Source organism: Lissotriton helveticus, chromosome 12 (assembly GCF_964261635.1).
Source record: "Lissotriton helveticus chromosome 12, aLisHel1.1, whole genome shotgun sequence".
NCBI lineage: Eukaryota > Metazoa > Chordata > Amphibia > Caudata > Salamandridae > Lissotriton > Lissotriton helveticus.
Window position 1 is genome coordinate 564,992,628 of NC_136073.1, and position 16,462 is coordinate 565,009,089.

Sequence of the window (16,462 nt, forward strand, 5' to 3'; positions counted from 1 at the left end):
AATAATCCCTTGTAAATCTTGCCCGTGCCAGTTGGCACAGTATATATTGTGTGATTACTATCTGATGTGTTTTATTATAATACAAAGGCTATTTTTATATATATATATATATATAACTTTGTGTGGCGTTCCTTTTGTGGTGTACCTAGTGTGTTGTTACTGTGTGTGTTGTGCAAATGCTTAACACAATGCCTCCGGGATAAGCCTAACTGCTCGTGCCAAGCTACCAAGGGGGTGAGCAGGGGTTATCTTTGGCATGTAACTCCCTTTCCCTGACTAGAGTGGTGGTCTCCGCCTGGCTTTGGCGCAGGCCTTAACCAACCAGAGATTCCCATTTCTAACAGTTCTGCATAATGTCAGCCTCCATTTCTTTAAGGAAATCCTGATTCTCTTGTCATGTTAATCTGAGAATGGTCATTCTGTAGTGCAAAGTTATGTGGCTGTAAATTACAGTGTGGATTAATACGGAGCATTTTGACAGAAGGGCCATCTGATGCAAGACATTTCGAAATTCAATTGTATTCCAGGACTGCTGGGAATGTGCCTTTACTGTCCTGTGAAGTATAACGCTTTCTGCTTAATACAGAGTGGCCAATCAGCCTGCACCAATTATACCTCCTCTGAGGAATTTAATTTCCTGCTTGCTCGTAGGAGCTGTGATTGGTGAAGGCTGATAAGAATTATTGGCGTATTTGTTACGCACATCCTAATTTTCATTTTAATAATTTCTAACATTTACAGACTAATTACAGTCAAAATAAGAACATTAATAATAATTACAAATGTTTACTCACATATACGAGGACTTTCGTAACCCACCCAAAATTGGCTTGCAACCCCCAGTTTGAGAAATGCTACTTTATATGCTCACTATGTTTACAAAGCACTAAAATCCAAAATATCCAAGTGTTGTGCAAATCCTTCATGTTAAATTAAGCTGTGAGGGGAGGTGAAACATGGGTTGGTCTCAAAATTACACCTAAAGGCTATTATTCTACAGGGTGCACAAGAGCAAAGTAGGGATCGTGAACGATCCTTCACAAGACAGTCAGGTTACACCCAATATAAACTGTGGCCCAGGGATGTAACCCTCCTATTCACAGTAGATGTTTCATACTAATGAGGAAGACAGAAGAAAATAAAGCGAGAAGAGGGCCTTCGGCTCCTATAAAGAACCTATGGCCTCATCCATTTTCGAATCCCTATGACAATATCTGGTCATTCTAGAAGGTGGAAGAAATGCACAAAGCTTGCAGAAGATAACTGAATATTAGACAACAAAATGAAAGCAACTAATGAGAGCAAAGAGAACATGAAGGAGAGAGCATAGAAAAACTGAGAAGAACAGGGAGCAATTAGGAAAGAAAAAACAAAGAAATATATCATTACAAATATCCAATAGAGTAACAGTCACTTTAAATAAATATTTAATAACATATCATAGGAGTACATAAATATTATTTAAAGCCTGATACATGAAATATGTTAAGAATTGGGCTACTGGACAGTAATATCTTCTGAGGTGGGTGACAGGAATGCATATTTCCACCTAACACCAAACTACAGATAACCAAAAGCTGCTGGCACTAGAACCAGCTGGTAGAATCGTTTTTCCCTGAGGGAGCAAAGATGTGCATTAACAGTCAAATGAACACTGTGATGTACAGCTACACGCTATCATAAAGGACTTGCAGCCAACAGAAGGCTGTCAGTACTCACCTGCTTAAAAGTATTAGTGCCTGCTGAGCAGTGGTAGTGCTCTGGTTCTGAAGTATAATAAGGTCACACCATAACAGCCTGACTATACATATGCACTTACATCACAAGGGATCATTCTAACTAGGGGAATACCTCAATAGGTTAAGCTCTCACCTCTTTGAAACAAGCTTTATGAGCTCCTGAAATCAATTTGATATCCTGACATTCCTTGCTTATGTACACTTCTTGGTTCCAAACAAATTCTATATGGTTACATTAAATTACTTTGCTAAATATTAATAAATTATTAACTGGAGGTGAATCAAAGGACTGAACAAAACATACACATGTAAAGTGCGATCATTACCTATTATTAAATTATGCATTTAATAAAAAGTAAACCTTACACATCAAGCCAATGGAAATACAGCTTCTCAAAGAAGAAACATACATTCCAGCAAAAAAGAACAAAAGAAAACTAATTACAAAGTTTTCCTAGTCCCTTAAATTGTAAGGTTTTAGGACATTCACAAAGGTTTAAAAACAAAAATGCATTTAGACCCACCCAATTTGAAGTAGTGTGACCAAAGGTCATTTAACAACCTGTAGCCAACAGATGCGACTATTCTGCCTCCACCTTTCACAGTATAACTATAATCAAGTGCCTAGAACTTCACAAGTGAACCAGAACACAGCAAGTACTTTTAGGGAACACCTAGATATTTGATGTGAATTAAATCGGTGCACCATTTCGGAAAGCCTAGGGCCTGATTTATATCTTGATGGTAAGAATACTTAGTCACAACAGAGTATCCTTACCGCCAAGATAATGATCCACCTGCCAGATTTAGAAGCGGGCTGACCATTGGTGTAACCACAGTGGAGACTACTCGGTTGGAGGTTGACCTCTATGTCCGCCTACTTATGTCACTATGAGGAAAACCCTGGTGGTAAGAGGCAGTAAAAATTGCTCATTTCTCTCTTCGCCATGGCAGTGGGGTGGGTGCATTTTTTCTATTTTCAATGACAGAATCTCCATTTAGTATTTTCTTTTTGAAAATAAAACAGTATTAAGTTTGATGGATGCAGCTGTCATGTTGCTGGAGCAGTGCATCACACTTAGATAAGAGCTGCCAGGAACCGCTGTGCCAGAGGTTCCTGACAATACTTTAGAATACACCTCCAGCTTGGCGGTCATTTCTAAAATCTGGCAGATGGAATATCTTTGGCTTCATATGTAAAATGTAAATCCGGCCCTTGATCTAAAAAAAATTAGATATTTGAGGCACACACAAACTCCACAAAAAGCAGGCAGAGTGTATAACTGGTAAATGTATGAAATCATCAATATTATTTAAAGGACCGATCAACACCCAGAAAGACTTTCAATATCTAGAGGCTTCAGGGAGCAGCAGGGGCATCACCTTTGAATAGCATCCATAAACAGCACATACAATGTAAAGTAAGCAGGCCGGAGAACATTCAATGACTGCATCAGCATTCAACCTCAGCAACCACAATTGTGTAAAAAAGAACATATCCAGGATTGGGACCTCGCAAGCAGTACAACCCAAGTGCAAATCCATTAGCAGCACAGTGATCAAAAAGAATGGTGTAATTCAAAAACATATCTATTTGTGGAACCATCCGTTTGTAATGATGTGCCCCCAGAATGACATAATCAAGGTTTAAGGCCATTAGTTAATGAAGTCAGAAGAAAATGGAGTAATTAAGGAAAATATCCAGGAGCAGAACCTCAGCATCCATAATCATCAACCAGAATACAAAGTTAACACACAGGAGAGTGCTTTAGCATCCAACGGTCAAAGCCTTGGGCATGGCCCTAAAATCCACATCCAACAACAAAACACAACCAAGAATTAGTACAGAATAACCTCACTCATCATAATCAACCGAGCATTCCTAAATGACGTTTCATAACACCCACACCTAGCACTCGGACTTTATCCAAACATACCCAAACAGGAGCAACAACTACAATCCAGAGCTTTTTTCAGCAGACTATAGTCTCATCCACAATTGTGTTAAACCACATCAACACAAATAATGGCACCTCACAAACAAATTATCTTAGCTCAAAGTGCCATATCACCCTTTAGAATCCAAAGCAACACACACAGGGTTGAACTTATTTCAGTATCCAGGACCCAAATTTAACATATAAGCCGTTGTTTTAGTATCCAAAAGTCTCACCCAATATGATTACTAGAGCAAGCTAAGGCACCGCATTCAGAAGTTGCTCAAGGAGTGTTATACACGCACCTCAAATCCAAAGATAGCATCTAGGGAGAAGTTTCACATTGTAATGGCCGGACCATTAATTGAAATGCAACAAACAAAGGAACCCCTCAGCAAACAAAGGACTCACCCTGTCTGTTGTCCAAACACAAAGACCCAAAATAGATGGCATCTCCTCAACAAATAACTGTATTATGCTGGCAAACCACCAGGCCAGTACATTAATAGAGATGATCTCACTACATAAAAGTCATCTTAACCTCTCAAATATCACGTTACTGAAAGGATAAACTAACAGACTAACCTTTGCATGACTGAAACTTCGAGTTATGTCAACAGACAAAACATCTTCTAGTAGGGAGAGAAGAAAGAATATGTTAAGAGATAACGACCCGTGACCATGTGCACAATCCAGGAAGTCCAGGTAGTCATGGTCTGAGACTTTCTAAACAAGGATGGCAGGCTTTATAGTGTTCATGCCATAAAGCTTGTCACTTTCTTCCGGACAAGGTCTCCAAAGTCCTCCTAAGAAGAATGGTAATCTTACAGTTTTGTTGGATATATTTGATGATGTAAAACTATAATACAATACTGATAGCATTGCATGATTGCATGCAGACATACGTTTCAGATGCAGAAAAAGCATTAACACAACTTATGATTAGCCAATTTCTCTCAATAAGATGCGTTGTAAATGCAGAGTTGGACAGATCGATGAAGGCCTCATCCAAACAGATGACTTTGCCTTTTTTGTGGATGAGGAAAGGAGATGTAGATTTTTCTGTAAGGAACAATCTCATTTGTCCAGATGTGTGTGTAACCCAACAACAGACATTATATTATTGCATTCTTTATTTACTGCTACACATATGGGAGGCTTATGATCAATGCTGCTACTGGCTCAGTTCATGGCTATGTTACTTGAGCTAAATCACTGAATCAGTTCTGTGGCTGTCGCTTTGGGTTTGCTGTTTACTCTTCCAAATCACATGTACGCCTGAATCAGTTCTTTAGACTAACATGTATGAGTAGCAGCATCTCTTGAAGAAATGTGTCCCTGGATCCCAGGAAGGCTTTAATCATAGGCACTGATGAGGCAGAAGGAGGTAGGGGTTCGTGTTTGCTTATGAATTCTATATTTCTTTGGTCTTCTTGCATAGCATCGTCCTTTTCCAAACTCCCAATCGTCAGTCAACTTGTGCTCATCCATTTCCCTGTCTCTTCTACATCTTTTCGGACAACAAGAAGGATTTCACAAGGCCCCTCGGAGATGAAATTGTGTAGAAATTCTCTTTGGGGGGAAAATAAGAGAAGGTGAGACATCTGAAAAAGTAATTGTGCCAATTTTTTTTCTAGGTCAGACATGCAATTATTTACAACAATTTTAATAAAATGCCCACCCCTAACACCTTACCTTCACCTCTCCACGTAGCCGCTCAGCACCACCTCATTAAGAGACCAAACAATCAACACAAATGTGCACTCTCCATCTGAGTTCCATTACGCTGGTACACTCTTTTTAATCTCTTATCACCTTAAAAGATACTTGCCTTAAACCAGAAAAAGCCCTGAAAATATACACAGCACTCTCGGGCAACCCTAATAACTGGTCTGTGGCCACAAACATATGGCAAAGAAGACAGACGTTTTTATTATGAAATCTTGCTGGACTAGTTTGCAGTGTAGCGGATACCAATAGGATTACTTTCATTAAACGTTATGTTACAACAAGAGCCTACAGTAGCAATTTTTGGAAGGGTGTGAATTTTTTATATGGGTGTAGGCAGAACAGAGCACAGTTAAACTTGATTAATCTTATAAACTCCCCCATGTCCTCGGTTTAAACTGGTCCATGTTTAATGGAAAAAGTGACCTGTTATAATTTTTTATACATGGGATAAAGTACCCCCTACTGTACAATAGAAGAATATTGCAAGTTACTGAGGAGTTCCATGGCCATATAGAGCAACAAGGAAGCTTCTGAGGTGACTTGCAATATCCTTGTTATGTACAAAGGGGGTACTTTATTCCTTGTAATACATTGTCACACCATCACCTTTTTCACAAACCACTTAAATCCTTGGTGCATAGCTTTTTCATTTGAAAAAGAGATCATTTTGTGTACACGGGAAGAATAAAAATAGAACATCTAATGAGAAATTAAACATCTACAAGGCAGTCAGATAGTTGTAGCAAAAAGAATTAGAAGCAGTTTAATACAACTGAGTTTGTTTTTTAAGGTGCAAAAGAAACATGCAGAATGATTCTACCTTTTCTATAATTACCCGAGGAGTGCAAAATATTAACATGTCATAAATATTTACTTTCTGCTTGGCACAGTTCAGCTAGAAAAACATAGCAGAAGAAAGAGAAGCAATGTTTCATTTGCTGCCTTAATTATGCTCTGTGACCTGAACTGTCTTTCCTCTTGCAGCAGACATTCTGACGTCAGAACTAAACTGTAATAAGTTATTGCAGTTAAGTTCTGTTGTAACTTCTTAACCCCTTCCCCGCTCATGACGAGCTCAGCTCGTCATGAGTTGTGCCGCTCGCACGCTGATGACGAGCTGAGCTCGTCATGTAACGTGGCTTTTTTTAAAAAGCCGCACAGCGCGAAAAAAGCCGCCGCACGCATGCAGTTAATAATCGGTGACTTGGTGTGACAAACCTTGCAGATTATAAAGACATTAGAGATAAGCTTTTATACAGGGAAATATAGAATCTCATGAATACCACCTAGGTATGACATGCTAAAATACCAACGTGTACAGAGGTGAATGCCTAGATTTATTTTTGGCTGAGCTGGAAACCTATCAGATGCTGGGTATTTTACCCAACATCTGAAATGTTTCTACTGCTAAAATTGTGGGTTGATCTGGAATGGGGCGATTTGGAAATAGAAAAAGAGACCATTAATTCCAAAATAAAAGGTATCTGATATTAGCATAGACCCCCAGGTCAAAATCCTTTGGGCACTACTGATTACTAAAACTGCCTTGAAATGTTTGCCTCAGAAGGAATTAGTGATCATAATCACATAAAGGATCTTAAACAAATTAGAAACGTATCTGACCGGGTACATTGGGAAGCATGCATTAAGTGGAAGGTGCGTTCAGGGTCTTTCAAAAATCCTCATAACAAACACAGGGTTGACCATATGTGTGCTGCAAAACTAAGCCAGTATTCAAATTCAAATTCCTTTTTATTGTTTGAATAATTAAAATCATTACAATACCCCCCCTTGAGTAGATAAAAACTTACTTAAGAAGAATCATTACAATCCCGTTTTAAAAAGCAGCTGGTTTTAACACAATACCGTGGATCAGGTACTTCAATACAAAATGGTTATCATTAAGATTCATATATAAGGATTCCTACTTTAACAGCGTTCTCCTGACATAAACCTTTATTGCTCTTTGACTTTATTCCGATGTAGTCCCTCCCCGACTCCTGGCTAAAGCACAGAAAAAACAGGCTATCAATTCTGAATCCACTGGAGAAATTCAGAGCAACTTCTGTATGCCTGCCTTTTATGGAGAAAATCAGCTGAATGACAGACCAAAGAAAATAAACAGGGTGAATAACAATGGGTAGTTTTGTGGTGTAAGAAGGTAGTGAAAATTAAATTCTATACTTGAAGATCACAGTGGAAGTAGTGTAGGCCTTTGAGCTCACAACACCAGCACCAGACTATTTTGCTTTTGACTTATAAAGCAATTTCGGAGGTTGGTGAGCTGGAGGTTCTAAAAGCCCAGCTAGATCTCAGTAAAAACACATTTCACAACCAAACTGAGGATGGTGCATCCACTTCAAGGTCAGGTTTCTAGAATACGTGGCTGAGAAGAAGGTACGGAGATTCCATTGGTGCTTACAGGATTGGCATTAGTAACATAAGGGACGCCATGTTACATAAGGCTAGTGGAAAAAGAAGCATTTAATGAGTCTTACTGTGAATGAATAAAAGAAATGTAAACCTAAAAGCTTGAAACACATATTCTCTTGCCTTGCACCAGGAACCTGGAATATGGAGCTAGAAGATTGATGGCAACCATCCAATTGTCTGATCTGATGCACATTCCAAAAGAACCAACTACTGAGCATCCATCTGGTAAATAATTGGCACTCCTTCTCTGAATATGCAACCTCTTCTTGCTGTACATGCCTGTTTCCTACAGCGCCACTGTTAGCAACAGTTTCTACTGTCCTTGGGGCGAAGTTAATGCTACCCAAATATCATCCTATTCCTAATAATATTGCTTTAAGAGTGATTCTGTAATAAGATAAAGGTAATGTCTGAGACAAGTACCTGAGCGCTGCCTCATCGCCTATCTTGGCTGGGCCTTTCAGTTTGGAATCCAGGTTGTAGTAAAGGCCGTTCACTAGACGGACAGCAATCCAGTGCTTGCGTCTGATAGGCAAAGACAATACTCCCAAAGAGATGTTTGACAGGATGTTTAAGATGAATCCCTGGATCTCGGATAGGACCAGCTTCTCCAATGACCTTACAGAAAGAAAAAACAAAATTAAAAAGATTATTAATTTTTGTTTTTTTGTTTTATATAGTGCAAACTCCAGCCCAAGATATCAGGTATCAAAGCGCTTTACATGAGCACCAGTTTTGTTACAGACGGGCACATTAATTTGTGTTAGGCATGGCAAGATTAAGTTATTTGCCCAGAACCACAGGATGTTGAGCGTCCCTGCCGAGACTCGAACCCGGTTCCTTAGCTTCAAGGTCAACCACTCTAGCCAGAAGGCTATAACCTTGGAAGAGGATGCCTTGAATGAGATGCCGGGGGATGGAGATGGGAGGACTTTGACAACATCTTTTGCATCCTCACAAAGTGCTCTTCTCTTGCATACCTTATCACCTTGTAAATTATAAAAACGCTGCTGTATTAGCCATTCCACAGTTCCTATTTAATCACACTTTTAATGATTAGCTCTTTTAAACAACTCATGTTGTTTATTAAGTTACAAATAATACGTTGAGAGCAAATCAAAAAATGCAGCAAAGATATAAGCTGTACAGTATGAAAAAGTGTGGATAAACATCACTGTTTTTATTAAAAAGTATATTTATGGTATCATTAAAATGAAAATGAGTAAATATTACTGCATGGTTTCATACGTGTTGGGCTTGTAGGAAGTGGGATTTAGCTTATAAATGTCCAGGGTGGGAGGGGTGTACGTTTTTTTTTCTTATTTCACTTCTTACTGTTGTAATTGCAATCATTTTGTGGGTGGGGTTATGTCGGAGGGACGGTCGGAAACAGAAGTGAGGAGGTCGTATAGGGTGAATAATGTGATTTTTTTTTAAAGAGAAAAGAAACTCAGGAGGAAAAAATGGGAGCAAATGAAGTCGGTGATGTCCACTCCAGTACAAGGTTCGTGAGTAATCTTCTTTGGGGGCGTTGTTATCCGGGTTGGGGATCCAGGTGTCAAGGATGTCGGTGGAACGTAGATGGGGTCCCGGAATATACTCAAAAGAAAACAAATGGAAAAAGAAGCAGTCAGCAGGGTGTTCACTAACTCCCTCCCTCCTTCCCTTTGCCCTGCCACGTACCGCTAAAAGCCACAACTCACCAGAGTTGTGGCGGCTTTTGCGTCCTCCGGGATCCACCAGTCCTCCGTCCACGTTTCAGAAGCCTCGCAGTCTTCCTCATCGACGGTTCCTTCTTCGCTGGTTCCCGCGGCGTCAGGTAGAGTCTCAGCGTCTCTCCTGAAGTCTTCACCTTCTGGATTCCTCTTCCGGCCTGAAACCCCGACGATGTTCTCTGCCCCGCTTTTCTGCTCCTCGGGGCCACGCAGTGGATTGGTCGAGCGGAGTTTTCGGTCCGTCTCCTCTCAGGGTTTCCTCTTCCGGGTTAATGGACGCGTCCTGTAGAAGGGAGAAGTCTTTGTTTATTTCCGGCACAGATGGGTCTTCGTCTTCTAGTCGGTAAGGGGTCCATGGGGCTTCGGTAGTGGGCCGGGGGTAATTCAGGGCTTCTACACCGGGGTCTTCCTCACAGGTTACTAGCTGTTATGTGCTTCGAACTTTATGAAGGATATGCCTGGAATTTATAGGCTCCTCACCTGGAACGTATGGGGGTTTGGTTCATACCAAAAGCAGTGCAGAGTACCTTTACTTCTTAAATGGCGCAAAGTGGATATTACCTGTGTACAGGAGACCGACCAGTCCAATGAGGAGGCCATGAAACTAGCTAAACAAGCATTTACAATGCAATGGTTTCGCCTTTGGAAAAGTTAGAGCTATTGGCATTGTAAATGACAAATTTTTTATTTATGTGTTGGTTTTGAAAACAGATAAATAAATGGCATTGTCATTTACATTGCCAATAGCCTCTGCAGTCACTAACAATGCAGCAGGCACACCTGACACGGACAGGCAAGCAATGGAAGAATCAATGGGACACAGCGTGCTCTCGCACAAACTTCCATTCCGTATGACGCATGACACCTTTTCCATGTCCCAAAGGATTTTGCTCGGATACCATTAGCACCACATTGGGAGGCATGCTCAGCCACGTCCGAACGATGTCCGAAACAAATAAGAGGGTGAGACTAGAAATGGACTGCTTGTGGAGAAACGGAGATAATGCTTGACAGGTAGCTGGCTCCAACGTTGGTGTGTGCAGAGGACGTAGTTGCATGTCAGGCCTTCCTGACATAGGAGTGAATCTTCAACAGCCTCACCAGCCAGCTAAGCAGATACTGTGATTGGTGTCAGGGATGTCTCAGTGTTATATAAACAGCCCCTCTCTGCCATCTCTTCAGACTGGGCCCGCCTCCCTCTAATGATGAAACCCCCCTCCCTCATCCCCCTTTCGAATGAGCCACAGTGAGTCTGCAAGCCTGCCAACCCCACCCCCCTCTAAAGAAAGTAAAAAAAAAAAAATACATTTTTTCATTAAATTACATTCTGCTAGTGATCTGACCTTGATTTGAGGAGGGCCTGTAGATTTTTTTTCCCAGTTTATGACAGCACTAGGCAGTCCAGTTGCTAATTATGCACTTTAAAGTGGGCAGACGTTGCCTCAAAAGCGTTGGGCTCAGTACCCTGCTGAAGGGTTTATGCAGATCACTATACTGCAGAATGGCAGTGCTTTCTTCTTTTCAAAAGGTGTTAGGTGGCTTACAGAAACGTAAGTATATCCTACTTTCAACATGACAGCTCTATATGAAACTACAGTGTGCAAGAAAAAGACTGCAGCCTGCTGTCGATTATACCTATTTGACAATAAATATCGACGGCACTGATTAACGCCGAACGGTTTAATCCAAACAACCACTTTCGGACTCATTTTCAAGACCTCTCCAAGACACAACTGGTCTTCAAATGTAATCTAAATAAGTCGAGTTTTTCTTTACACCAACGCAGTAGTCAATAACTAGCTATTCCAACTTTCCATCCGTCCCCCTCCCCACCCCCGGTTCCCATCTAAGCGCTTTGAAGCGAACGTATGCTGGCACAAACCCCTATACAAAATGATCAACATAGCATCCAATAAGCAAGGAAGGTGCATTTATCGTCATTTACCCAGTCAAACGGGAGCTTCTCGAATAAATGCGCCCCTGTCCACTCCACAGAATAAGAGCAACAACGGAATACTTAATGTGCGTTTCGGTGCTCGAGATGGCAGTGCTTCCTATGACTACGACACCATTTTCACATGCAGACCGGTAGCCATTCAACATATAAATTATTCATGTATTTACAGAATAGGAGAGGGAGGATTCATCTTACGTACAAAAAGCATTAAAAATACAACTACCGTTTGCCCAAAGGCACCGTATAACAACACAACAAAGTCTGTTGTATGGAAAACCCTTACCAACAATAATAAAAATGCATTAAAACATTTATCCCGAGTGCTTATTTCTCCTAGCGATTCAGTTTTTAAAACGCACCGCTAGTCATGATCATACTTTGCTGGGCCTCTGAAACATGCATGCATCGTTAATTAAAAGGAATTGGGCATAAAGCGGTGACAGTTCATGGTTATCCAGTAAAGGATTTCACTCGGGAGAGGAGTTTCATCTGTAACAGAAGCGGATGGATTTTTTTTTCATTGTTGGCAGAAGGGGTAAATAATATTAAAGGAGAGAAAATAAAAAAGAATAGAACTGCCCGTTAAACAATAACAATGAGAAGAAAACGAAACTTTTCAACCCCACCCCCCTTCTTTGTTTGTGAAAAGGGCCCTCATTTAGTGTCCGTGCCTTAAGTGGGGCTCTTCCTTACAACCGCTGCCCAATGGGTTCCCAGTGCGTCTAATGAATTTAAAACTCTTAAAATTACAAGGAAACTTTGTTTCAATTGTCACAGTGTTTGAAATGAAAAACAAGTCAGGTCCCGGGCCGGCCAGGCAATCACAGCGCGGCCCGGGGAATGACGTCACGGGGTTGTCCCGGGCCGGCAGCCAATGACAGGGCGGCCCAGGACAAAGGGGCGGGGCTTAAAAAAAGACCGAGAAACGCCCCCGAATCGCGTTTTCACGAGAAAGCGTGATTGACAGCCTCTGTCTCCCAATGGCTAGCCTCCATTTATGGAGCTAGCCAATGGGAGACAGAGGCAGAACCAAAGCCCATATGTAGGATCATGAGATTTCGCCGTGGGCGGAGCAACTGCTACGCAGTTGCAACGCCCAGGGCGAAACCTAATAAATGGAGGGGCCAGACTTACACTGCTACTTATTCAACTTATTCTAGGGAAGTACTCATTTGGGTTACCCTGAGGGTCCCTTTTGCCCTCTCCTATTTGGAGGCAGATGTGGAAGGCTTCTACCTCTCGCAAAAGGGAGACTCGATGACGTGGATACTGTTATCGTCAACAAGTATGGCCCCTTCCTGGACGAATAGATGTTTTATCAAAAAGAATGTGACTTGATAGCACAGGATTGGACTCTCGAGTCATGTGTGCGTGGAACTTTAATTGTATAATGAATGATACTTTGAATATGCACCCTCCTTTACTGAACACCTAACCAAGGATGACCGCGGCGCTTAGGGAGAGCACTGATCAATTGGGGCTTTATGGCATTTGGAGGGCCTTACACCCGACAGCAAATGAATTTACATAGTAGACAGCACAATATACTCATGACTGCTTCCCTGGGGCCTAGCATCTGTACGATCTCCCACCGATCTTACTATCTATCAGACAACGCCTCCGGTTACTGTAAGATAGAGTGGGACAGTGCTCCCCACTGCCCGTTAGCTTGGAGGCTGTCCTCAGGGTTCTTCAAGATCCTGAGTGGCAGGAGATATTGAACCAAGCTTAAACAGATTTCTTTGACATTAATTGGTTTACAAGTTTGAGGTCGACTGAATGGGAGGCGATGAAGGTGGTTATTCGGGAATGTTGTTTAGGACTCTTGCGGTGTCAGGCGCACGCAGCATGCAGACCTCCTTCAGGGGGTGGGGGGGACATGGGGAAGAGTTACAGGCTCAACAGAAGGTCACTGAGGTAAGGGACAGGCGAGAGAACTAAACCCTGAAATCCTACTGAGAATTGCTCCACAGGGTGGGTGATCACTCTGATTGATTGTTAGCGTGGATACTTCGGAGAGAGACTCCCAGCTGTCCCAGCCTTCATCTTCGGTCCCACCCCAGGGTCAGGATGTTTACACGCAGAGTGATATCTTGGAGATGTTTAGGTTATATCTCGAACAGGTATTTCAGCAGTTACACTCCCTTCTTACCACACTAATCTGGGCCACAGCAGAGTAGCGAGGGACTTCCTGTTTCAATTGTTAGATGAGGGGGGCTTAGCAGTTCCTAATTTGAAGCAGTATTACATGACCTCCCAGCTTCAGTGTGTGGCTGAAGGCAGCTGGGAGAAATCCCTTTTGATGGGTGTGACAAGGGCAACATCGCTCTCACAACTTTTGATGTCGGGGCAGGACTGAGGATCCTGTTCCATACATTATACGTCATGCGGCATCAATGTGGGAACGTGCTACCTGGGTGGTCATGGGGAAAGTCCCCTTCGCCCAGGACTTTGTATTTTTGGACTTTCTGGGTACTAACTAATTTAGTGGACATCTTAGGCTGGAGGATGTAAAACATTGGGAAACGTCTTCCTCAATGAAGAACTTATTACATTTGAGGCTGTACGTACAATTTTCAAGTGGGTCCAGGACAATTCCTTTATTATGCAATTATTTCCGCCATTGTAGTGGAATTGGGGCATACAATCCCGGCAGCCCCAGCCTCATCACAGACTTTTAAGAGCCTCTTAGAGTTGGGAAGGCCTAGCCATCTTGTCTCCCATTTATACACAGCTATGACAGCCGACCGATGGTCTGCCCCCTTTCAGGCAAGGGAAGCTTGGGATGGTGACCTCGGGTTACAGCTTGAGGATCTTTGGTGGTTGAGGCTGTGTTCTTTGGTGAAAGCGGAATCTAGTAACACCAGGTTGAAAAACTTATCACTTTAATTATTTACACCGCACCTACATTACGCCTGCGTTGCTTCATAGAATGGATCCTAGTAGGCCTCTGGGCTGCCCCAGGTGCTCGGCAACTGTGGCTACATTTCTACATTTAGCGTGGGACTGCCTGAAGGACCACATATACTGGTTGCAAGTGACGACATGAGTGAGCAGGGTGATGCGTGTGATTGTGGACATGGACCCTGTGGTGTGCCTGCTAGGGGGTGTTCCCCGGACGAAGTTCTATAAGGTGGCCTGTAAATTCCTACACTAATTGCTGCTTTTGGCTAAAAAGCAGGTTGCAGTCACTTGGATGGGTTGAGAGAGGCTGAATGCAGAGCGGTGGGTGGCAGATACGGCCAAATGGAAACTGGTCGAGGAGATTCGCTTGAGACGATGTAGGCGAGACGATAAAGCTGAAGAGGATCTGGGGGGGTCTGTGAGTCTCCTCACCAGGTTTGTGGATCCTGGGGGCTCTCGCTTGACCTCCTCATTTGAAGGGATGAACTGGGCACCAACGGAAACAAATAACTCAGCTTACTTTGACCTTTTGAGCTTACTGCTGACAATTCCCAGTCCTGTGTATTATTACCACCATGTGAAAATGTATTGGGGGTATCTTTTTAATGTGTCACTGATTTGCATTGTATGTACATGCCTCATCCACCTGCGACATTGTTCTGCCGGCTGTTCTCTTTTGTTTTCCTTTACCCTTCCGTACATTTGTATACCGTCACAGTGTTCGCTGTCATAAATGCAAAAATAAAGTTATTTAAAAAGAAAAATGGTTTCATGCATGTGGTATCATGTTAGTGTCAATATTAGTGTGGATGCATACATTCATGGGACTGTGCAGATATGCTACCAAATCTGACATAACATTAAGGGTGGATGTGGCTGATCTGCTGTCTGCCTGAAAGGAAGAGAAGACTTCAGTACTTGAGCAAGGATGACCATCTTGAAGAGTTGGAAGACGTTCACTGAAATGGAACAGACCCAAAAGAGTACAGGGAGCCACCATTTGTTTCTCCACCACAAAGAATCTAGAGGAGAAGCTGCTCTCATCTTCACAAAACGTGCAGCCACTCGTCTCCAGATTCAGAAGCTTGTGGAAATCTAAATCAGTACCTGTTACTGAGCATGATTTGTGACTGCATGAGGAAAAGGGGGAAGTGTGGGGGGGGGGGGGAGAAATGAGAATTGTAAACCTTGAATCACCACTGAGATAATCTTGGGGTTTTGGGAAATGTCTCAATTGCTAAATGTGTAGAGATATCTTGACACCTACAGGGTGCTATGGAAGGTACTCTACTGACCAGCACAGTAAATCAATTTTAATTGTGTTAACATTTAAATTATTTATTTAATAATAATGTTGGACTACAACCTTATCAAAAGGACGAACCAAGACATTGTAGTATGCATAGGTACATGAAGACCATTTTAACTAAGCTCAGGATTTGGTTGTAGTGGCCAAGGTATGTACTTTGCTCCAGTTTATGACATCTCGTAGGGCAGGTCTGTCAATGGCCATGATATAGTTGAACTCTTTACACTCTCAACGATATAGGAGTCTCTAAACCGGTGTATGCTCATACCAAACTGAAGAGTACATCTTCGAAAAATTGACTGTGAACTGGACTAACAGAACAGAAATAAGATGGCACTTCTTCGCAGCATAACCTAGAAATTGTGTCTTCATTGTCTAAGGCAATGGTTCTTAACCTTTTGATTTCTGTGGACCCCCCCTGAATCATTATTGGAATATGTGGACCTCCACTAAACCATTATTGAGTCTGGGGACCCCCACAGAATCATTACTGCAGGCCGGAGACCCCTGCCTCAGCGTTTGAGGATTTGAACCACAAACCACTATACAAAAAATATAGAGAAATAAGCATTAAAACAAATGCATTAAATATTTTGATAGGAGGGTTGGAACTTTTCTAAATTTAATTGTGGTTACTAGTCATCCATACTATATTCTCTTTTCTGTTTAATGAACCTGCACTGCTCCCATTAATCAATATGATACTAACTTAACTTATAGCCTCCAATTGTATATCC

The 16,462-nt window shown here is 42.0% G+C and overlaps 1 protein-coding gene across 4 annotated transcripts in view; it reads right to left on the reverse strand.

The window, feature by feature from the left end:
* Positions 1 to 1,410: 1,410 nt before the first annotated feature.
* JOSD2 (Josephin domain containing 2) overlaps positions 1,411 to 16,462 on the reverse strand; it is a 219,702-nt gene continuing 204,650 nt past the window's right edge. For all 4 annotated transcript variants that reach the window (XM_078669711.1, XM_078669713.1, XM_078669712.1 and 1 more), the window contains 2 exons: positions 8,264 to 8,458; positions 1,411 to 5,248 (listed from right to left, as the gene is read on the reverse strand). In XM_078669711.1, the coding sequence (XP_078525837.1) occupies positions 5,149 to 5,248; positions 8,264 to 8,458 (295 nt within the window). In that variant the 3' untranslated portion in view covers positions 1,411 to 5,148. The remainder of the gene's footprint in view (positions 5,249 to 8,263; positions 8,459 to 16,462) is intronic.